General features: G+C 39.5%; 2 protein-coding genes across 4 annotated transcripts in view; one reads left to right on the top strand and one right to left on the bottom strand.

Moving 5' to 3' along the window:
• Nucleotides 1-7220: 7220 nt before the first annotated feature.
• On the top strand, nt 7221-7663 carry LOC118993597 (60S ribosomal protein L34-like). The gene has a single exon (XM_037056093.1). The coding sequence runs from the start codon at nt 7260-7262 to the stop codon at nt 7611-7613; it is 354 nt and encodes a 117-aa protein (XP_036911988.1). The 5' UTR covers nt 7221-7259; the 3' UTR covers nt 7614-7663.
• Nucleotides 7664-15508: 7845 nt separating this feature from the next.
• The window catches only part of MMUT (methylmalonyl-CoA mutase), a 37231-nt gene continuing 27337 nt past the window's right edge, over nt 15509-25402 (bottom strand). For 2 of the 3 annotated variants that reach the window (XM_037054513.1, XM_037054523.1), the window contains exons 12-13: nt 20558-20725; nt 15753-16111 (exon numbers count right to left, since the gene is read on the bottom strand). In XM_037054513.1, the coding sequence (XP_036910408.1) occupies nt 15983-16111; nt 20558-20725 (297 nt within the window). In that variant the 3' untranslated portion in view covers nt 15753-15982. Of the gene's footprint in view, nt 15681-15752; nt 16112-20557; nt 20726-25402 lie in introns of those variants that run through there. The other variant, XR_005067649.1, reaches the window with a different exon arrangement.

The following is a 25402-nucleotide window of genomic DNA, read 5'->3' as shown; positions in this document are numbered from 1 at the left end:
GCAGTGAGTCTTTCTGAATTTAAATTATTATGTAGCCCTAAATCTGATATACTAACTGCAGGAATGAGAAAGAAGGGAAGAAAGAAGTAGAGAAGAACTGAGCAGTCACCACAATAAAGCAAGTGCTGGGCCGTCCCAGCAAGAGGCTGTGAAGCACAGCATTTCCTGACTGCGTGCGGAGCCACAGTCAGAAGCACTGGCTGGATCGGGTTTCGTTTGCCATGAATCTTTGTATCTTGTCGACAGCATGTCTGCTTTTGATGTAAGTCTGGTTATTTTAGGCCCTGGGCCTCGTGGAGTCCTACTAATGACATGGCCATGTAATCTGAACAATCAGTCTTTGTTTTCCTGGGTTCAGTTTCTTTGCTTTTGCAAGGAGTCTAAGAACACAAGTACCCACTTCACACAAATATGTGATGAAGATAAATATAATTGTAATCAAACAGTAAGTATTTAAGAACCTAACTTGGTCTTGACACGGTGAAAGATACAATAGAATTATGTGTTAGTGTACGGCAAAAGTAGGTTTACAGTTGTTCATATGGGAAATACTATGATGATTAATAAATAATAACACAAGAATAAACTCTGTTTCAAGTATTCACAACTGCAAACCTACTTTTGCCCCGCCCTGTATTAGTTACAATTCACTGGGTGCAACAAACATATTCTAGGCAGCTGAAACTGGTTTAATGGGTAAGACGGTTATTCCCCCCCATGACAAAGTTCTGGAGGCAAGGCCATTCCAGGGTCTATCTAGTCACTTCAACAATAGGATCAGAGACCATGTTCCTTACGGCTTTGCACTCTGCCACTCAGGTTCCCGGCTCTCATTTTTGGCTTTTCTCATTTGGGTAACAAGATAGCCATCACAGCTCCCAGCAAAGCACAAAACAGGGAATTTTATTTTCATGCATTTTTTTAAATCAGGGAGTTTAATATTTCCCAGAAACCATAGAATCTGCTTCCATTCAGGTCTCGGTGGCTAGAATTGGGCTCACTGCCCAAGTTCGAGCTACTGGAGATGAGGCCAAATGAGTATTTAGGCATTTTTAAGCATATTTTGTTGATTATGGTATTACAGTTGTCCCATTTTTTCCTCCCCTTTATTCCTCTCCACTCTGTACCTGCCCACACACCAGCATTTCTCCCCTCCTTAATTCATGTGCCTGGGTCATACATACTAGTTTTTTGGCTTCTCCATTTCCTATACTATTCTTAACTTCCCCCTATTTTGTACCTACTAATTATGCTTCTTATTCCCTGTGCCTTTCCCCCCATTCTTCCCCTGCCCCCTCCCCGCTGATAACCCTCCATGTGATCTCCATTTCTGTGACTCTATTCCTGTTCTAATTCTTTGCTTAGTTCATTTTGGGGTTTAGGTTCATTTTGTTTTTAGGTTCAGTTGTTGATAGTTGTGAGTTGTCATTTTACTGTTCATAGTTTTGATCATCTTCTTCTTCTTAGACCCTTTAACATTTCATATAATAAGGGCTTGGTGATGATGAACTCTTTGAACTTGGCCTTATCTGGGAAGCACTTTATCTGGCCTTCCATTCTAAATGAAAGCTTTGCTGGATAGAGCAATCTTGGATGGAGGTCTTTGGATTTCATGACTTGGAATACTTCTTTCCAACCCCTTCTTGCCTGTAAGGTCTCTTTTGAGAAATCAGCTGACAGTCTGATGGGAAGTCCTTTGTAGGTGACTGTCCCCTTATCTCTTGCTGTGTCTGGGATTCTCTCCTTCATTTTAGTCTTGGCTAATGTAATTATGATGTGCCTTGGTGTGGTCCTCCTTGGGTCCAACTTCTTTGGGATTCTCTGAGCTTCCTGTACTTCATGGAAGTTTATTTTCTTCACAAGATTGGGAAGTTCTCCTTTGTTATTTGTTCAAATAAGTTTTCAATTTCTTGCTTTTCCTCTTCTCCTTCTGGAACCCCTATGATTCAGATGTTGGGATGTGTAAAGTTGTCCCAAAGGTTCCTAAGCCTCTCCCCCTTTTTTTTGTTAAATTCTTGTTTCTTCATTCTGTTCTGGTTGCTTATTTATTTCTATCTTCTGTTCCAAATCGTTGATTACAGTCCCAATTCCCTTCCCTTCACTGTTGGTTCCCTGTATATTTTTATTTTATTTTTTCCTCTATTTTGACCATACTCAATGATTTTCTGTAAGCATCCTGATTACCAATGTTTTGAACTCTGCAGCTGATAGGTTGGCTATCTCTTCATTGCTTAGTTCTATTTTTGAAGTTTTGATATGCTCTATCATTTGATTCGCATTTCTTTGTCTCAGTGTACCTGTTATGTTTTAAGGGGAGAAGCCTTAGGTACTTGCCAGGGTGGGACAACCAACATCTCTGTGTTGTGGTGCTGTGTGTTGGGGAGGGGTCAGAAAGGGAACAATGCTGTGTATTTAACTCTTGGCAGGCTTTCAGTCACTTCTCCTGCTACTCACAAGCAAATTGGGCTCTTCTGGTGCTGATTCCCAGGTGGGTGGGTTTGTTTGCATTCTAGGACCCTGTGGGTTTCTCCAATGACTCTCCTGTGAGGCTGAGAGTTTCTCCTGCCACCACAACCCTCACAGTTTTTGCAGTCAGAGATTTTGAGGCTTTCTTTTCCCGAGCTGGAATGATGGGTTGCTCCGTCTGTCTCACACACAATTGTGGGACCACCCGTTTCTCCAGCTGCCACCTTGGCATGCTTCCTATCTGCTCCAGCTGTCCATCTCCACCCCTCCTATGGGTTTGGATGAATATTTCTTCATTAACTCCTTGGTTGTTGGATTTCCATACAATTCGGTTTTCTGGCAGTTCTGGTTAATTTTGTTTTTTACCTTTTTTTGCCCTTCTTTTGGTTGTGCAAAGAGGCAAAGCATATCTACCTATGCCTCCATCTTGGCCAAAGGTCCAACTAGGTTTTTTTGGTCAAGAAAGTATGAGGGAACTTGTAGGGTAAAGAGAGCTGGTACTTGAGCAAGCAATACAATCTGTCACACAGTATAAGGTACATTTCACACACACAGAAACTCCAACTACTATTAATAACATCACTTTGTGTGGCGATTGAGTTCACAAAGCACTTTCTAGTGAATTACTTCACTTTACCTTCACACTACCTTGCAAATAGATTAAATCACTTCATATTTTTAATGAAGAAAGTGAGCCTCAGTATGGAAAAAGACTAATAATGATGTACAAGTTAAGCCTTCTTTGACTTCCTAAGTCCAGTAGTGTACGAACTTAGAAGTCATGGACATCAGGTAGAACTGAAATGAAGATATTTAGACCAGAATCTGAGTCAGGGAAACTAGGCACTACACAGCCAGATCACTACCAAAAATTAACTCATGGTCTAGGAAAAGAGGAAATGATTGAACAAGGATATAATCACCATATTCTGCCATGTATGATGTGCTCCCATGTATAATGTTCACCCAAATTTTTGGCCCAAACTTTTAGAGAAAAAAAAATTTTGTTTTATTTATTTATTTATTTGTTTATTTTAAGATTTTATTTATTTATCTTTAGAGGGGAAGGGAAGGAGAGAGGGAGAGAAATATCAATGTACGGTTGCCTCTCATGTGTCCCCCGCTGGGAACTGGCCCACAACCCAGGCATGTGCCCTGACTGGGAATCAAACCATGATCCCTTAGTTCACAGGCCTGCGCTCAATCCACTGAACTACACCAGCCCGGGCTAAATTTTTATTTATTTATATTTAGAAATAAAACTGAGTATTGTATTCCAGGGTATTATTTTGCATATAGATATCATTATTGGTTTCTAGAGTTATACATTTAATGCAAAGCGTAAATAAAAGAATTAAAAATATTATATAAATATGGAATTATTACTACCCATGTATAGTGAGCATCCTTATTTTCCCCTCAAAAATTTGAGCAAAAAAGTGCAAATTACACATGGCAAAATACAGTAGCAGCCAATAAATGAGTAAATACTAAGACGGGCAGCTGAGGATTTTAATTCCACAGTATTTATTAGGCACCTACTTACTCTGTTTAGACTTTGGAGAAAATCAATGAGAATCAAACTTAGTCTCTACCTTCTAAGAGCAGAGTCACATAATACCAATTAGTAAATGCTTAGTAGAATACAAAGCTCAATATTCCAGGAATACATGGGGACAGACCAAGCATATAGCCAGACTGTAGGGAGGAGGGAGTACCCTCCCTTCACCCTGAAGAGAGAATAGCAAACAAGAAAAATGTGTGCTACAGGCGGAGGCAAGAAATTAGCAGATATAATAATAGAGACCGGAGTGTAAGGAAGAGTAAAACAGGGACACTAACAGGACAGGTAGAATGTTTGGCAAGGGAGAACTTGATGGATGAGAGAGGGTGGAGAATGGCATCTTGTGTGTGGCATCAAAAATTTCAGTTAGTAATTTTCTTGAAATTAAGAAACCTCTGGCCAAGGGGAGCAATTACAGGGTGCAAAACATGCAAAAGAGGCAGCCAAACAGGAATGGGGCTTTTACACATACCTGGCTCTGTGGCCGAGAGCTGACCCCTAGGAGTTGGACTCTGCTGGGCTGCAGGCCACTCTGCACTGCGGGACCTGCCAATCTGCTCAAACCACGTGCCTCTCACCTTGCACTTACCTTCTGAAAGATGCCTCTGATTGGAGAGCTCTGCTGTCTCCTGTGAAATAAAATCTCCAGGGCAAGCCCTAAACATCATGAGTAAATCATCTTGGAGTTTTGGGAGATTCTTGCCCAAATATCAGGAACACTAGACTCTCTTATTTTGGTCAAGTCTTGCTACTTTACTTATTGTCTCAATAAGGCAGAGAATGAGCGTGGCAGAACTCCCAAAGACAAATAGCCAACCAAAGTGTGTTTCCGAAATAATCCCTCTTTTGTTCCCAATTCAAGGTAGTATTATCGAATAATTATGTTCTTGTACTTCAGAGTTCTAGGCAGTGGAGACTCTCTCTTCGGAGAGGTGAACACAGATAATGCCATCTGAGAGAATGCTTTGGGGACTTTACCTGGTTACTGCTCACCTGGAGCAAGGCCACCTCACTCACTCTTTTATGACCAAGATGAGTGACCAGGCTGGCATACTATCACAGCTGTTCCCTTCAAATCTTGAGCACTGAGAGGAAGCTTCTGTTACTTAATAGAGCAATGAGTATTAGTGCTAAAAAGCATTGAACCAACGATCCCAGTTCTGGGAGTCAATTTGAAACAAGCTTGAAGATAGGTACATGCGCTGAAGCAACCCAAATGTTCATCCATAAAAAGATTGTTCTATAACCACAGTTCTGAATGCCATGGAGAATTTAAAAGAATGAGATAGATCTATTTGTACTAACACAACACATATTAAATTTTTATAAAATGCAATTTGAAGAACCATACATACAGAATTGTGTCAGTTATGTAAAAACATACATAAATTATTCACATATAATGTTTAATAGTGACTATAGCTGAAGACTGGGATAAAAAAAAGGATTTCTTCACACTTTTGGTAAACGTTTCCCTATTGTGCAACTTGAGAGAAAGGTTTCGCATCTGTACATAAGTGGTGACATGCAGGACTGACCCAGAGGGCCATGTCCAAGAGTCGCTTCTCTGAAAACAGAGAGGGCAGCCTGAATGGGAAGACTAGGGAGAGATGGAAGACAGCTAATGGAGAATTTCCTAGGGGAAATAGAAGACACAGGTGAGTTCTGGCCCCAGGGCAGAGCAGAGACTGTGGACAATTTATTCTGTCCTACACTGTCAGCTCAATACAGGCAGCTGAGGGCTTAATCACTGCTCACCACAACTTGCCTGTGGAACTTTCAGAAAGTTACTTCTAAGTGTCAGTTTCCTCATCAGTTAGAAAAGGAGAGGGGAGAGGATGGACTATGGGAAAGGTCACCGTCCTCAGTAAAGTTGAACACGAGGGAGCTGTGCTTGTCCATCCATTTCAGGTCCGTGGCTCCATCTGCTGCTGTGGCCCCATCCACAGCAACCTGAGTGGCCAACTAGATTTTCCTGTATTCTAAAGATACTCAGAGTGTCCTGGGCCTTCTGCACTGTTGTTTCAGTCAGTTCCTTGTATCTCCTGGACTATCCCCCTGTTGGAGGGGGTTACTAAGAGAACGTGACCACCAGTTGACCCGAGAACCCAATTCAGGCACTCGGAGACTCCCCACCCCACCCGATGTCCTTGGAATGTGCATTCTGCCCGCTGTCCCACAGCTGAAGCTGTTTCAAGGGCTCAGCCTCTGGAGAGTGAGATGTTGTTGAGACTGAACAGCGTATGTGCCTGAGCCCAGTAAAGGCCTCTATATAAACTTTTAAGATTCTAGTGGGCAGGTCTATAGATCTAACTTGTCTTATAGCTGCCCAAGAAAAGCCTAGTATGTAAGTTCCCTTGCAATATTACAACTGCCACCTACCAATTGGGACTGAGCTGCCTCTTTCTTCCTGCCCTCCACGGACGGGGGCCAAGTCCAGATTTCACCTGCGAAGTTCCCGAGATTTCAAACCAACATTCCCTGGCCTTCAGATAAATAGAGCAAACCCAGATTTGTAGCCACATGAACTATGTCACACACATGCATTTCAGCACATATTTCAAGGAACACCCCTCCAGGCATCATCTAGTATCTCAGGTAACACTGATTGCCCATCACATATAAAAGTGAAAATTCCCACAGTGTGTGCAGCCGATGGAGAATAGAAGCAGCCTCCTCAGCAGCTAATAAAAGGCCATCTGGAGACACCCTTCAACACTGACAGTACATTTCATTTTTTTAATGCACTAGAGATTGCATGGGAAATTAAGTTTTCTGAAAGCTAGCAAAGTGGCATGTCTGTTGCCTTTCCTTGGGACTTTGTCATTTATATTTATGATATTGTTCTTAAACTGACAAGGTGACTCAAATCAAATCCATTTGCAGAACTTATTTTGAATGTGCTGCTATAGATTTCTATGTCACAAATCCACACCTTGGCAACAGACTAAATAAACATCATACCTTATGTACTAGTGTCCTCTGATACCTATAGTAGTCAAGGTAAAATAGACAATCATTTTTTTTACTTTATCTTAACTGAGTGAAAAATTTTGTTCACTGTCTGATTGCATAACCCATACATTTTTCCCTCTCCCTAAGGGAAGTAAACCTAATATTCTTCAGTGTTTACTCTGACACACAATTTAAATAAAAAAAAACATTCAAGGAGGGAATTAAAGTATTAAGAAGTCTGCTCTTCCGGGGACAGTGTCATTAGGTATTCACAATGGTCCAGCGTTTGACATACCGTCGGAGGCTGTCCTACAACACAGTCTCCAACAAAACGAGGCTGTCCCGAACCCCTGGCAATAGAATTGTTTACCTTTATACCAAAAAGGTTGGGAAAGCACCAAAATCTGCATGTGGCGTGTGCCCAGGCCGACTTCATGGAGTTCGTGCCGTGAGACCTAAAGTTCTAATGAGGTTGTCTAAAACGAAAAAACATGTCAGCAGAGCCTATGGTGGATCCATGTGTGCTAAATGTGTCCGCGACAGGATCAAGCGTGCTTTCGTTATTGAGGAGCAGAAAATTGTTGTGAAAGTACTGAAGGCACAAGCACAGAGTCAGAAAGCTAAATAAAAATGAAGCTTTTTGAGTAATAAAAATGATTAAAAGGCAAAAAAAAAAAAGAAGTCTGAAACTTTGCAGGACAAATAGATAACTTGCCCCACATCCAACATCTGATAAAGGGCCAAAACAGAACTAGACCCTGGATCAGTCTCATGTCCAAGTCCTGGCTCTTTCCACAGTTCACTGGGATTGAGGTGAGACACTACATGCTTCCTGCACAACCATAAAAGCCTAGAGTGGAAGCCTGATCAGGTGGACAGAAAGCAGAAAAGGGAAGTGTATTTCCAAAGCGAAATCAGAATCTTAAAAATAGAAAGCCTTATACCCATCAATACCCACCATCAGGTTGCTTCTGCACCACTTGCACATTTTTGCTACCATTTATAGGACCCATGGCAATGACATAGAGTGAAAATGTTTTCTTTTAGCCCTGCATGCCTGCTTGAGTGCGCACACAGGCAAATACACACCTGTTAAAATACGTTATTGTATTTCATGGAAATGGAGATTTTGACAGCAAAAACACGTCTATACAGAGGAGCATATCCATGCAGCATTCCTTAGCTTGCCATTTTCTGTCCACTCTTGGTTCCCCATGGAAAGCACCGTTCCTGTCGACATCCACAGGAGGTGTTCACGACATGTGTGTTGGGCTCTTTTTGTTCTCGAACCAAACCTGGGCTCTGTGAAGCCATACCAGGGCAATGAAAGCATGAGCTGTACACAGATGATTGAAAAAAAAAAAAGCTTTGCTGCTGATTTTACATTGTTCAGAAAAATCCCATTTTTCTATGCCATAATCTTCCCTTCTCCTCTGCCCCTTCCCCTACTTCTATTATTTATCTTCTATTCATCGATTATTACACACCCTTAGCTCCTTCATAATCTCTCCCAGATTAAAATGGATGTGTGTAAAAAGAGCAGTGAGGATTGTCAACAGTCTCTCAGAGTTATTTATGGTTTACTCGCAATTCTAACTGGAATTAAAGATGCTGTCTACTGTTAAGAGAATTTCCAGCTCCACTGTATATGGAAGAAAGTATATTTGGGACAGAATGTTTGAAATCATACATGTAGATTATTTTCCTCTTGATCTACAAATCTGTCATCTAACTGAATAGAGACATTGATGAGTCAGAAAACTTGACTGAATAAAATGCCACATCCTCCTCAAAATGATGGAGGAAAGACATTTCACAGAATCATTTTCAGTCCACTGAAGACTGATTCATACCCAGCAATTGGCTAATGATTAGATGTTTAAAGAACCCTTAGCTGGATTCCTAGCAAATGGAAGTCTAGAATTATCTCAAATGCCTTCTATAATAAGGTCTGGCATTTTGGAGAACAGAAAGGTCACTTTGACTCTTGAAACAAACAAACAAAAAATCCCTTTCTGCTCCTGGTTCTTTGCTTGATGATCATAATAAGTTCTCTAGTCCTCTAGTCCCCTAGATTTGGGGAGAAATGCCTCTTTGTTTAGGCAAGCCAAAATAGCAAGTGATTGAATTCTCTCACCTGAAAAGGCAGTGAACACAGCTTGTCTTAGTTGTTTGGCCTATTGCAGACACCATCTCCGAGCCATTTTATGAATGATTGCTGCCAATTCAAGCATAGCAGGTCCTTAAATAACACTCGTTCACTCAACCTTGTTTCATTATAAGTTGATGAGGGGAAAAAATCAATTCCTGGCCATGGCCACTGCTCGAGTGGAGTTTCCACACTCTCCCTGTGTCTTTTCTCCAGGTCCAATTTCCTCCCACATTCCACAGATGTGCACATCAGGCAAAGTAACGTGTCCCAGCTGATTAATGTGAGGCAGGCAGGGTGCATGAGAAGCCCTATGGTGGAAGGGCATCCTGTCCAGGGTGTCCAGCTTTGCACCCTGAGCTGCCGGGATGGGCTCCACCACCCACAGCCCTGAACTGAAATAGCAGGTTGGAAAATACTTACCTTGTTTTCATTAACCTGTCTTAAATTGGGTGTATATCACACACTTATTTCAATGTTTAATATTAGATGTGTTTTGGGTCTTTATTTAGAAGTTTGATGATGGTTTAGTGACCAGAAATATGACACAAGAACTTAACTGTAGTTTAAATCAATTAGTCTGTGCTAAAATTGGTTTCATCATACATCGTTTTGCTTTAAGTTGCAGTTTCCAAGAATTTTTTAACAATGTTAAATGCCTAAAAATTTTGTCTTCCCCCCAAACAATGCAATGATTTTCCAGTAATCCGTTAGCAGATTTCTATGTAACCCATAATATACTTAGTACAGTGGCCCTGGGTTTGAGTGTGGGGTTTGCAGTGGGTTGAAAGGAAGGGGTCTATTCTGAGCCACACTGCATTTTTGGTAAGCAGTCATAAAGCGGGCCATCGGCCACAGTTTGAGAAATCCCTCCCCAATCTCAGAAGCCTTGGCCAACCTCAGGCAAAAGACAAGGAAATGGCAAAATTTCTCCGTGTCCCTGCTTTCACTGGCGTTCAAGGAAGCTGCTACCAATCACAAAGGCCTTAGTTACGGAAAGCACATGAGGAAAAATAAAAAGTCGTATAGCTCAGAGTACTTTTAAAGGCGATAATAGAGAATTATTTTTCTACTTCTATAATAGACGAATATCTCCTAGTTGAAATCAGCGAGCTACCTGGAGAAAATCAACTGTAAAAAGAATTCACATGAAGATGTTAATAAATGATAAAATCCATATCCTACATCTCAAGCTTATCATGAATTTCATGCTTCAAGCTCATCTACTGCTCCCGTTTCCCTGATGCTGTTGACTGATGCCTCTGTTACAAATCCTCGTACCTCTGCCCACTTACACTCTGTTGTCATATTAGGCCCCAGGTGTTGGCTCCTCTATGTACCTGTCCTTTCTCCCACAGGAGAAAATCAGCAACTCCATGTGTTCCCACAGCACTATGTGGAGACCTCCTTTACAACACGTCACAGTCTTCTTAGGAATTCATTGTCTGCAAACTGGATACCAGCTGCTTGAGAAGAACCATGTATGCATGTATTATTTTTATTTCCATAGCATCAAATATAATAATTGTGATAGAAAACATTTACTGGTCTTCTACTGCATGTTGCACAGTTCAAAGCAGGTTCCATGCATTGTTAACATTTAATCCTTACAGCCAACATTTTATGTGGGCTCTATCAACACCCTCGTTTAAGAGGCAGAACTGTGGCACAGCGCAAGCAAAGCTGCGACAGTGCGTGGCTACAGAGGCAGCGGCTTTCCGGGCTGTGCAGTGCACAACCTGTGTAGTTACCAGTGGCCTCTCACTCGTGGCTTTTAGAATAAACTTAAATGTTCCATTTGACATTATGCTTTTAGCAGACATACTTGCGATTTTAAAGAATATTTTTACAGGTCTTGATGCCTTTCACCAAAAAAACATGTTAGGGGCAAAAAGGGCCATCTACCTGGAGTCCTTCAAAACTTGCTGTCTAGATAAGCATTCATTCTGACAGAAAATTGTCATTAAAGTTGGTCTGATGACCATGCAGTCTAATGAGAATGACAAAACTAAAGGAGAAAATAGGACAGACTGAGGTCTTATTAAAGACAGTCTAGAAAACAGCAGAATGTCATCCCTGTTACTTTACTCTTCTACCCCTAACAAGGCTCAGTCTAAGCCCCAGTCACAGGAAGAACTGAGTAAGAAAAAGTCTCTTTTGCTATAGACATATTTAATGCTTATTGGCCATGTGAAGCTTTGCTAAAACAATAAAATCTTCTATGTTTTCATTTTCCAAAAGTAATAGCATATTAGAATTTAACAAATGATATTCAGTCAATAAAAATATAACATCATTTCATGGTATTTATCTAAATTAATATTTTGTCCATGACCTTAGAATCAAATTATTAGAATCATCCTGAAAGAAGTCATTAAATTCTGCATGTCTTTTTTATTTTTATTTACTTTTATCCTCACCCGAGGACATTTTCTCATTGCTCTTAGGCAGCAAGGGAGGGAAAAAGGAACTGAAGAGAAACACCGATGGGAGAGAGAAGGATCAACTGGTTGCCTTCAGTATGTGCCGGGATGGGGATCAAACCTGCAACTTAGGTACGTGCCCTTACTGGGAATCAAACCTGCAACCCTTCGATCACAGGACAACGCTCCAACCAACTGAGCCACATAAGCCAGGCTGCATTTCTCTTTTTTTAAAAGGACTTCAGGGGAATATGTGTATCATCTTACGTGTAAATTACTTTTATCACGCCTGACTTCATGGTGAATGGAAGAGAAAGAAGGTCACTGTAGCAGTAAGATGTTTGAATGCAGAGGGAGGAAATAGGCCATGAAGAATTACTAAGAAAATGAGTCAATTTGAATTATGGTTGAACTTACTGAATAATATTCAATAATAATATCATATCCAAGGTCATATTCTAGCTCCATTGCTAATGAACTAACCATTTTAAGACAAATGCAGCTCAGCTCATGAACAGTGATCAACACGGAGCTTCGCTGACCATAGATCATCATTACAAAGGATGACATTAGGTGCATCTGAGCAGATTTTTAAAGAGATGTGCTTTTTCTGAGAGTGTTTATAGCACCTACGAGTCTCTAGGATGGGCATCTTTTCAAACAGTGTTTCAAGGGTATGGAATAATCCTGGACTTAGGGAGACACCTATAGGTAAAATAGAAAAAAGTAAAAGAAGAATCTGAGAACAAGAAAAACTTAGCATTATGTTTAATGAGGAAAATCAAAATGATTTTTCTTCAAAAGTATCTTTAAATGCTCAGAGCATTTTTCACAATGTAAGCACAGATTAGACAATACTTCAATAATAAACATGTAGATATAATTATATAGATTTTTAAAATTTTGTCACCTTTAGCCTACTTGAAAAATCATGCTTTGTATAATGGCCTAAAGGATGATCCATTATTCTTTTTAAAAGAGGCAGAAATGCCCTGAATGGTGTGGTTCAGTGGACTGAATACCAGCCTGCGAACCAAGGGGTTGCTGGTTCAATTCCCAGTCAGGGCATATGCCTGAGTTGTGGACCTGAATTATGGGCCAGGTCCCCAACTGGGGGCACGTGAGAGGCAACTGATGGATGTATCTCTAGCACATCAATGTTTCTCTTCCTCTTTCTCCCTCCCTTCCCCTCTCTCTAAAAATAAAATCTTTTTTTTAAAAAAGAGGCAGAATTAACCTATTAGTAGAAATAATATTAGATCCTTTATTTTTAAAAGGGGGACTTTCTGAGTAGTGCGAAGAGGGTAGGAATGTAAAGGTGCTAGAGGAGGCATGATCGGGTCTGTGGATAGAGCTAGAGTTCTTCACCCCTTCCTCTCTCCTCTCCATCACATGCATCCCCCTCCCTGAAGTGGAAATCAGGAGACTTCATTACTATATCTCTCCTACTTCCGTGCAGATTTTGCTCAGAAAGGGTGCCTCATCACACTTCTCTACTTCCTATACCACTATTATATTTGCATAACACTTACATTTCCAATAAGCTTCAGGGAAAGAATTTTGATGTCTTCAGAGAACCCTAAAGATATCATTCCAGTCTACTTCCAAAGCCAGAAAAGTTTCCAGAGCTCTAGTATTGTCAAAAGATCATTGGAAAACAAGTCCCATAACTTTACCTTTTCCTGCTTTTGACTTTATTCCTGTGTATCGAGTCATAAAATCACTGCACATCCAAAAGGTCCACAAGCTGCTGCTGCCACCGAGGTGAAGAGAGCCCGGAGCCTCAGGGTGTCTGGGCCAAGGCGCCAGTGCTGGTCACGTCCTTTACCACTGGGGCCTCACCATAGTTCTGCCCCCATTCAGTTCCCACACCAAGTATGCCGCCATGATCAACCAGGTCACACCCTACAACTACCCTGTGCCTATCCCATAGGATGGGAACAAGCCTGACATGCCCAGCCATCCCCAGGACTCCCAGGGTCCAAGCTTGGAGTGGCTGAGAAAACTGAACACCTCCACTGACTGGGAGGAAGTCCCCTCCCAAATGCCCCCAATAAAAATGTGAAAACCAGAAAGAAAAAAAAAAGCCCGCAAAAGAACAACCAAAATAGGTGAGGGAACATAGCAGATTCCACACAGCAAATACCTAAAAATCAGGAGCACTTTTTCTGTTAAAGATTAAATCTGAATTCTGTCAATTCAATCTTCCAAAAGAAGATCATATCCTCTCCATCTTAGCCATCTCTGGGAAGCACCTAAGCAGATAAGTGTAATATTATACTTAGAATTTCTCCATTGCATTACTGTAAGTCTCGGAACTCTTGTCTCCAGTCTTGCCCCCATTCAAAGGCATCGTTCCCATAGCTATGGTGCTAAAAACACAAATCTTATCAGATTCTTTCTGTGGTTAAAACCCTTACATAATTCTCTGTCTCTATCTACAGGATAAAGTCCAAATCCCTAACTGTACAAGCCTCTATATGTGACCTGGCCCATCTGCCTTCCCAGCTTTATGCCTTAATGATAGTAATAACAATAATATTAGCAATTAATTCTTATATAACATGGAGCATGCCAAGACTGTCCTAAATACTTTTTACTGTGGTCCAATATACATAGCACTTACCTTATTAACCATTTTTAAGGGAACAGTTCTGTGTTTTAAGTACACTTCCATTGCTGTACAGCCATCACCACTGTCCATCTTGGAGCTCTTTGCCCACTGAACCCCCACACCCACTGAACACTAATTCCCCATTCCTTCCTCTCCCCAGGCCATGGCACCACCATCCTACTTTCTGTCTCTATAAATAGGACTATTCTAGGTACCTCGTGTAACTGAAATCGTATTTGTCCTTTTGTGACTGGCTTATTTCACTTGAACGTCTTCAAGGTTCATCTATGATGTTGTTGCATGTGCCCAATAAGGAAGAATTTCCTTCCTTAGGAAGACTGAATAGTATTCATATTGTAAGTATATACATTTTATTTACCCATTCATCTGTCCCTAGACCCTATGCTGCTATGGAAATAGATGTACAAATATCTGTTTGAGTCCCTGCTTTCAATTTTTTTGGATGTATACCCCAAAGTGGAATTGCTGGGCCATTTGGTAATTGGTTGGGTTTTTGTTTTTGTTTTTTTAATCTTATCATTTTCCACAGCAGCAGCATTGTACATTCTCACCAGCAATGTACAAGGGCTCTGTTGGGTCATTTTATGTGTCAAGCTGAGTGGTCACAGGGTATCTACATTAAGTCCCATTTCTGGGTGTGCCCATTAGGGCGTTTCTAAATGCAACTAGCAGTTGAATTAGTGGACTTAGTAAAGTAGACTGCCCGCCCCAATGTGGCCAGGCATGATCCAATCTGTTGAGGGCCTGAATAGGACAAGGCAAAGGAAGGAGGAATTCATCCCCTTTTTTCCAGCCTCACTGGGATATATACCACAGTCTCCTTTCGTTGTCAGGCCTTCAGACTTAGACTGAATTCTGTCTCTGCCTTTTCCAGATACAGATACTGTAGCCCTTCTACACTCCCAGCTTACATCGTCACTCTGGGGGAAGCCATACTCACAACCAAAGCACTTTCAGCTTAGGGACTACTAAGAGGTGTCCACTCTCCAGGACCTGGAGCCAAGCCCAGCACTAACAAGGTCACACACTCATGCCCAGGAGGAAAGTAGTCAGATCAGAAAAAGCATCCTGCTGTTTCCCTCCTGTTCCAACTTTCGGGTCCAATTTAATACTCCTACCAAAGTAATCCTGATAGAATTTGGCTGAAAACTATAACCACAACATATTATTCTACATTAACACCCCCCATTTTTTCCAAGATAGATGTAATTATTTTATTCATATATGGACTTTACCTTCTGGTACTCAAGTCAGTATAATGCTAAACTGAAAATGGAACTACACAGATTATTTAAAGGTATACTTTAATTCTTAAAATAGAAAGTAAATAGATTTACAAACAGAAATCATGATTTTTTTCCCAGAAAAATCATGTTTTTGAAAATAATACCTATGCCTACAGTTTCTGATAAAGTATTGAGCATGTGTTATTGAGTTTTTGAGGAAATATTTTTTTTAATTTTAACATGAAGACGTTTTATTTCAGTTCTTAAAAATACATAATACAATCTGCCCCTCATAACATGATGTTGATTTTAGGGTTTTTAAATGATTTTTTAAAATTTTACCGTGAAGACTTTTTATTCCAGTTTTAAAAATACATGAGAATAATCTTTCTGAGTGAAGCTGTACTCACACACTTATACAGCATGACAACATCTTATAAGTCAGGTATTTTAACATTAAGCTTTCAGGAAAGCATGTAGCAGGCACTGAATTAAACTGAAAATATCTTCTTTCATGACCACTGAAAGAGTATTTTAGGGAAAAGCTAAAACAAAAACAGGATGTTACATCACTTGCTGCTTCTTTTCCAAACACTTCTCAATATCATCAAGTACTTGAACAGCAGCCTTTGGAATTCGAGTCCCAGGACCAAACACATTGGAAACACCAACTTCAAACAGAAATTCATAATCCTGTTGAAAGAATCAGTTTAATTAATAGAAACAATACTACTTTTAATTTCAATAAAATGAAATAAAAATACAATACTTGCTTCTCTTTCTTCTTCATCCCCAGTGCCCCAGACTTTCTCAACCGGTACACTAGTGGCATTTGCACCGAAAATTCTTCCTTGACTGAAACTGCTAAGAGCCACCAGCACCATCCTTACACTCTGAGTCATTACAAGAACAAAACACGTTCTGCCCATTTTCCAAACACCCCAGTGTGTTGTTCATGGTGAGAGCTGTATGCCCCACAGCTTGAGAAGATCTGAGCCCTAGACCAAAATTGTCTCTCATCTAAATTCTCCCTATGTATCATTATTTGTGTTAAACTTAGTATCATATTATAGCTTTGAGTTTACAAGACCAGTTACATTCTCCAAGGTGTTTTATCTGCATCTAGTGAACAGTTATACTTTGAATTTGGCTTCATGAGTTAGATTTTTATAAATGAAGATTAGCTCATTTTTTAAAAATTCTCTGTTGTTGATGCTGCTGTTTATTAGTTTATTTTAAACATAGTCCAAGTTTGAGTGAAAATATTCCCAGGACACAAATACACATCCAGGCTTTAGGCTGCTTCAATGCTGGAATATTTATAGCTATGACAGGTAGTTTAGGACACGCTTTAAAGCCCTGACCCTCAGTCACTAGCCGGTTATATACGCCAGGACATTCTAGTTTGTGCTTACTGTGGCAGCAGCTTTTCTCTTTTCTCATGAGCTTTTTCTTTCATTGAGGTATAAGTGACATACAACATTATCTCAGTTTCAGGTACATAAACAATGATGTTTGTATATATTACAAAATGATCACCACAGTATGTCCAGCTAACACCCATCATTACACAGAGTTAGAGAATCGTGTGTGTTGAGAACTTTTAAGATTCATTCTCTTAGCAACCTCTTAGTAACAAATATGCAATATAGTATATTATTAGCCACAGTTGCCATGCCACACACTGTATCTCCATATATAAACACACTTATTTACTCATTTACTTATTTTGGCTTATTTATTTTATAACTGGAAGGTTCTTGTACCTTTTGATTCCCCCTTCACCCATTTCACCCACCCTCCACCCTCTGGCAATCACCAGTCTGTTCTTCCACATATAAGTGAGATCATATTGTATTTGTCTTTCTCTGTCTGAGTTGTTTCACTTAGCAGAATACCCTCAAGTGTTGTCACAAATAGCAAGATTTCATTGTTTTCATGGCTGAATAATATTCCATTAGGTGTATGTACCCCATTTTCATGGAGGTGCATGTTTTCATTTTCTTCAGATAAATGCCCAGAAGTGGAATTACAGGATCATATGGTAGTCCTATTTTTTATTATTTTTTAAGAACATCCACACTGATCCACAGTGGCTGTACCAATATACATTCCCACCAAAGTGTACAAGGTTCCCATTTCTCCACATCCTTGCCAACACCTGTTATTTCTTGTCCTTTCACAACAGCTATTCTAACAGGTGTGAGGGGGTATCTCGTGGTTTTGATTTGCATTTAATTGATGACTAATGATGCTGAGTGTCTTTTCAGGTACCTGTTGACCATTTGTATGTTTTCTTTGGAAATATGTCTATTCAGGTACTCCAACCATTTTTTAATCACTCTTTGGTTTTTGCAGTGCCCTTTTTAATAGCACCCATTTTTATTCTAAAAAGTGATCATATTTGGGTGATAAGTTACATCATAATGCTAATTATCCCCCAACTATTTCTTTTATATTCTATTATTTCCTTATAATATTCTCTTAATACTATAATTCTGCAGTGGCACTTAACACATCTTATTGAACTTTTCTCCTTCTAGTCTATGAACTCCTAAGGACAGAGATAATGTCCACTCATCTTTACATCCTCAGCATAAGGCATCTAAGGGCGCTCAAAATATGTCCTTGTTCTTGGGCAGGTGCTCTAGATTTAAGAGTTCCCAAGAAAAATTGCTAAAACATGTAATAACAATTACCTGCAAATTGGGGATGATCAAATTGATATGTTATCTTCTGTTTTTCCTAATAATGCTGTATACCATTTGTTCTGACATCTGAGTTATGGATTTGGGATCGAGGACTCAACTAGGAGAGGCCTGTGACATGTTGCAGCTGCAGAAAGGGTCCTTGGCTTATGTAAGCCTTACATAAGCCTTGTCAAAGGTATTCTGATGAGAGGATAAAATGTCAGAAACAAGGGAATCTGTGTAAAGGGTATGCTGGTGTTCTCTGTACTATCTGCATTTTGTACCTCACCTATTAGTTCGAAATTATTTCTAAATAAAAGGTCATTATTGTACAATGTCCTCCACTGAGCTGGACCAGGCCTGTCACACTGCCTACCTAATGATGGAAGTAGGCACCATGAGGCTGCTAACCTTGCCTGAAATACAATACTTGGATGCTGCTGTCATTTAAAGGGTTAGAAGGTCCTGATGGTAGTTACACGTGCTAGTGAGGCCAAACCACAAGTAGCTAATCAGGCTACAGAAACTACAAGCTGCACAATGGCAGTGGCTGAATCTGTTTGACTGACTACCATATATTAGTGCTATCTAATTTAAAGTCTAAGTGTCTTTCAGTCAAATAATATTTTATATATTTACAGCCAACAAATAACAAGGAAAATGCATGGATATTGACTGCTATAATTATATTATAAAGAATATCCATATTAACACTCAAGTGTGTCATCACAGAAAATGATCCTTAGGTTTCAAATTCATGGGGAAAAGAAGCACAGTAAACACCTACAGATGTTCTAAGTGATTCAAATATCCAGAGAGTTAATATAATTTGTGTGAAATGTATTTCTTGAAAATGGCAGCTTACTCATATAACAGTCCTGTTTTATTCTCAACTCATATTTCAATTCCATTATTTTGTGCTGCCTAATTATTTTGGTTCTTAAATTTTAATATCATGCCCAGGAGCTTAGATATTATAGTCTCTAAAACTGCAATACAGATAGAAGTATTCCACTGATAGATAGCAATAAAGAATAAAATCCCTTCATATTCCCAAGCAGTAAACTATATTTATGGAAAAAAAATAGGCAAGTATGCTAACAAAAGCAATTTTGTGTTGACTATATCACCTATAAGTACTGTGTTGCTAGAAAGGAAAAATAATATGGTTTGTTTACTAGCCCCACATTATTACTAATCTCATAACCTCACACATATGTATTTTCTCATTTCATAAGTATGTAAGGTCACTATTTTATATTCTGAGTTGTAATGGAGGAAAAAAAAACTGTGAACCTGAACAAAAAATCCCATTTCAATGACAGATTCCTGCTATACTGGTGGGGCCTTTGTAGCATTTATAAGTCACTTACTTCCTTGGCAGAGTAGCTCAGTTAGTTAGAGCATCATCCTGATATATACCACGGTTGCAGCTTTAATTCCCAGTCAGGGCACATACAGAAATAAACCAATGAATGCATGTGGAACAACAGATCAATGACTTTCTCTCTCTCTCTCTCAAAATCAGTAAGTAATTTAAAAAACTTACTTGCAGCAATCTCATATATAGTTTTTCTATCTTAATATTTTTTCTATTCTCAATAAAAAATAGAACTTATAGGACTTGATAATTAAAAAGTGGATTATAAACAGACCCAATTTATGTCTTAACTAATTATTTTACTGATAGGTAAGGTAATATGGAAGGTATCCCCCACCTCACTAGTAAATTAACTGACATCACTGATTATTACCAAGCATCCAATTCTCCTTTCCTACCTGCTCCGTATTTTTGTTCCAGAGAATTCATCTCTTCCCCATCCAGCCAAAAATTTTCAGGACAGGCTGATTGATTCCATTTATATATGAAAGATTATATTTTGGGCTAAAATAAAATTGTACTCCAAGGAAATCAGCTTTAGTAAAAACAGGGTTTTATCAGACCATGTTACTGCTACAGGTCTGATTTAGGGCTATACTGAGGGATGGGAACACGGAGGAAGTGGACAAGGTGGCTACTCCAAAACATGAGCAAACACTGCCGACTAGCTAACGTACAGCTTATTATACCTCTGGTTAACATATGCACAGTATGTTTAGGATTCTTCTCTATTCCAGTTGTGAGATTTTATTACTTTATCTTGTTTACTGAATGCAAAGAAAGTAGATCTCAATTTGGGTTACTAGTTTACCAGGAGATAATTCTACACAGAAGCTCTGTAAATTGTTAAATTATACATAATAAGTTATACACAGCTGGAATAGAAAACACCACTGCCCCCTTTTGGACTTTGTAGAACTTAGTAAATTCACCAGAAAATAATTTAGCTCAAAATCTACAACAAACTTCTCTTCAGGAAAGGTGTACAATAAATGAAAGAACTACATACAAGCTATTGTACTCATGATTCCCATCATAATACTAGAAAAATACAGGAGTTGAAAATACCTGTGGTGGTATCACCCCTCCACACATAACAAGAATATCTGGCCGTCCAAGGGCAGTTAGTTGTTTGATGAGCTCGGGAACAAGGGTTCTGTGACCAGCAGCGAGTGTGCTCACGCCCACAGCGTGCACATCTGCGTCCACAGCCTGCTGGGCCACTTCAAGGGGAGTCTAAACAATTAGAAAGTAAAGAGACAAATCATCATTTATTCCAAAAGTGTTTCAAGTGTTATCTACTTAATCTATATTCCAAGATTTTACTCATTAAAAATGTTAAATATAATTTCATATTTCATCATTCTCAAATCATTAACACTAACTCAGCCAATTGATGCAATAAATACCACTGCCATAATTGCTTCTAGTGCTAGAATTTATCAGATTCAAGTTACACTAAAATATATTATCTCTTTACTATAACTTTTTAAAAAATATGTTGTCTTCATTATCAATATGTATTGAGTTGTTGTGAAGTACAAGGCATAACCTGCTGTATAAGACATAATGTGCTGTGAAGTACAAGTATAACCTGCTGTAATATCTATAAAGAAGTGGAAAACTAAACATAAAATGCAACGTTAAAAGTGAGTCTTAGATTTTCAAACAGAATGGGAAAGAGTGAAGCTCCAGGACCTGCATCCCCCCTGGAGACAGCAAATATGGGGACCAAAATAATGTTATAAGAACTCTAGTTTTAACCAGTTTAGGCCACAAAAATCATAAAGAACATTTTCAAGTACTCATTTATTAATTGAGTTACCCAAGATCATATCCACTTTCTGTAATGAGTCCGTGACATTGCTTTCATAATGTACATGTATTAAACCTTTTCATATAAAAGATACCTAAGAGTGCCTCATTGCAAATATAATGTAAATTGAGAAATTTGGGAAGGATAAGGCCACCTCAGAAACTACAGCACAATTAGTGCAAAAAATTATCAAAACTTGTGAATTTTCTAAGTTTGGCAAGATTTTAAGGCTCATAAATTTAATGTGGAAACAAAAGATTCTACACCCTCAGTAATGGAGCCACATTCAAAAAGATCTCTAGGTTAGTCGCACAGCATATAGATCAAATTTTGAATCGGTGAAAAAATGTTAACATACAAAACTAAAACCTTTAAAGAAAATGTGCATACTATTGTCATTGATCTCTGAAAGATAAGAAATTGATTTAAGTATGATTTGTCATTCACATTATCCATGCCACCTAATTTATCAGGTTAAAAAATTCCATTTAAGGACTTCCGCCAAGATGGAGGTGTAGGTGGAAACACTGTGCCTTCTCCCACAACCAAGTTTGAATACAACAAAGGTTTAGTAAACAAAGACACAGCCAAAGAACAGAAAACTGAACTATACGAAGTCTGACAACAACAAACCATTCAACCGGGACCAGTAAGAGAGGTGGAGCCAGCAGTGGAGCAGGGTCAGACAGGAAGGATGCCCCGGCACAGGCAACCCAGGGGACCCAGGCATGCAGGCAGCCAGGGTAGCATCTCGGACCCAGTGAGGGTGCGGGGCAGGTTGAGCGAGGTTGCACATTCGTGCTCACAGATAAACGCAGCAAAGGAGTGAGCAGTGAGATGGACCAAGAGGCCCCTCCAGCCGTGCAGGAAGAGGCAGAGGGGTCCGCCATTGATTTCCTTTGACCCCGCCCCCCAGTGACTGAGTTGCTCCACCCTGGTGAACACCTAGGGCTCTGCCCCTCATAGTAACAGGCACAAACAGACCAAAACATTGTGGCTCAAGAACTTAAAGCCCCAGAGCCAATAACTCTAAGTGACCAAGAAATAGCCAGCCTATCAGATGCACAGTTCAAAACACTGGTGATCAGGATGCTCACAGAACTGGTTGATTTTAGCCACAAATTAGAGGAACAAATGACGGCTAAACTAATTGAAATGAAGGGAAATGCATAGGAAAACAATAGTGATGGAAAGGAAACTAAGACTCAAATCAAGGGAGTGGACCAGAAGGAAGAATGAAATATCCAACCAGAAAAGAATGAAGAACGAAAATTCAAAAAATGAAGAGAGGCTTGGGAACCTCCAGGACATCTTTAAACGTTCCAACATCCGAATTATAGGGGTACCAGAAAGGGAAGAGGAACGGCAAAGAGTGGAAAACTTATGTGAACAAATAAAGGAGAACTTCTCCAATCTGGCAAAGGAAACAGACTTCCAGGAAATCCAGGAAGCTCAGAGAGTCCCAAAGAAGCTGGACCCAAGGAGGAACACACCAAGGAACAGCATAATTACATTAGCCAAGACTAAAATGAAGGAGAGAATCCTAGAAGCAGCAAGGGATAAGGGGACAGTTACCTACAAAGGAGTTCCCATCAGACTGTCAGCGGATTTCTAAAAAGAGACCTTACAGACAAGAAGGGACTGGAAAGAAGTATTCCAAGTCATGAAATCCAAAGACCTACAGCCAAGATTGCTTTATCCAGCAAAGCTTTCATTTAGAATGGAAGGACAGATAAAGTGCTTCTCAGATAACATCAAATTCAAGGAGTTCATCATCACCAAGCCCTTATTATATGAAATGTTAAAGGGACTTATATAAGAAAAAGAAGACGAAAAATAGGAACAGTGAAAGGACAGCAAACTCAGTTACTAACAACCACACCTAAAACAAAAGCAAACCAAGAGGACAGCTACATCAGGAGTGGAACCATAGAAATGAAGATCACATGGAGGGTTAGAAATAGGGGGGTGGGAGGGGGAGAAGGGGGAGAAGGTACAAAAAATAGCATAAACAGTAGGTAGAAAATAGATAGGGGGGAGGGCAAGAATAGTAGGGGAAATAAAGAATCTAAAGAACTTGAGACACGTGGTCATAAACTAAAGGGGGGGAATGGTGGGGGAGGGGGTGTGCAGGGTGGAGGAGAATGAAGGGAGGGAAAAGAACAACTGTAATGGTATAATCAATAAAATACATTTAAAAAATTAAAAAATAAAATTAAAAAATTCCTTTTAAACAATTCAATCCCATGCTTTATACTTATATAAATTAAACTGTACTCTCTATTATCAAATGTTGAAAATTTTAAAACTTCACACCTAATTTTGATTAAATCAGTCATCAAAGAACTGCAGAATAGTACCTTTACCATAGATAATTTTTTAAATGACACATTATTTATGTTAACAAAATAGGTGGTACAAAGGCCAATTATATTTTTATAGAAGGGAATAAACATAGTTGGAAATTTTATAATTGGAAATAAACATACAGTTCTTTGAGAGATTCTTCTAGGTGCCAAAGGCTGAAGACAATTTTTTTAAATATTTTTTATTTAATTCTTGTTCAATTACAGCTTGCTGTCTTATATTCCCAACCCTGCCCGCTCTCCGCCCCATGCTCCCCACCTCCCTCCCATTTCCACCCCCCACCCTTAGTTATTGTCCATGTGGCCTTTATACTTGTTCATATGAGTCCATCCCCTTTTCCCCTATGATTCTCTCCCCTCTCCCCTCTGGATCCTGTCAGCCTGTTCCCTATTTCAGTGTCTTTGGTCATATTTTGCTTGCTTGTTTGTTTTGTTTAGATCCCTGTTAACGGTGATATCATATGGTATTTGGGCTGAAAACAATTTTTAAAAATTACTTTTATTTAGTGAAACTAGACACCAACTTACACCATATACAAAAATAAACTAAAGATGTATAAAAGATTTAAATATAAGTTATAACACCACAAAAGTCCTAGAGGATAACGTAGGCAGGAAAATTTCGGATATGCTATGCAGCAATATTTTCACTGTTATGTACCTGGAGCAAGGAATATAAAGGAAAGGATAAACAAATGGAACTACACCAAATTAAAAAGCTTATTCATGGCTAAAGAAAACATCAGCAAAGTGAAAAGGGAACCAACCGTATGGGAAAATATATTTGCCAATGACACCCCAGACAAGGGTTTGATCTCCAAAAGATACAAAGAACTCACAAGACTCCACTCCAGGAAGACAAACAATCCAATTTAAAAAATGGACAAAGGACCTGAACAGACACTTCTCCAAGGAGGACACAGAGAGGGCCCAGAGACATATGAAAGGATGCTCAGCATCACTAGCCATCAGAGAAATGCAAATTAAAACCACAATGAGATACCACTTCACACCAGTCAGAATGGCCATCATTAACAAGTCAATGAACAACAAATGTTGGAGAGGATGTGGAGAAAAGGGATCCCTAGTATACTATTGGTGGGAATGCAGACAGGTGCAGAATCTGTGGAAAACAGCATCAAATTTCCTCAAAAAACTAAAAATGGAACCGCCATTTGACTCAGCAATTCCAGTGCTGGGATTGTATCCTATGAATACTGAAACACCAATCCAAAAGAACCTATGCACCCCAATGTTCATAGCAGCGTTATTTATAATTGCCAAGTTCTGGAAACAGCCTGTGTCCATCAGCAAAAGAGTGGATCAAAAACTTGTGGTACATTTATACAATGGGATACTATGCAGCAGAAAGAAGAAACTCCTACCCTTCAAGACAACATGGATGGAACTGGAAAGCATTATGCTCTGTGAAATAAGCCGGATGGTGAAAGACAAATACCATATGATCTCACCTGTAAGTGGAACCTAATCAACAAAACAAACAATCAAGCAAAAACAGAACCACAGACATGGATATGAACAAACTAACAGTGACAAGAGGGGAGGTGGGAGAGAGATAACGAGGAAAGAAGGGGAAAGGTCAAGCCAAGGAACATGTATGAAGGACACACAGACAAGGACAAATAGAGGGGAGGATTGAATGTGGGGGGCAAGGTAGGCAGGGGAGAGTTAGGGGGGGGGAATGGGACAACTGTAATTGAACAACAATAA

This window comes from Sturnira hondurensis, unplaced genomic scaffold (assembly GCF_014824575.4).
Source record: "Sturnira hondurensis isolate 20B ecotype Veracruz unplaced genomic scaffold, ASM1482457v3 Scaffold0000880, whole genome shotgun sequence".
In the NCBI taxonomy this organism is placed as follows: domain Eukaryota; kingdom Metazoa; phylum Chordata; class Mammalia; order Chiroptera; family Phyllostomidae; genus Sturnira; species Sturnira hondurensis.
Note: the sequence above shows the minus strand (reverse complement) of the source record. Positions and strands in the feature narration are given on the sequence as shown.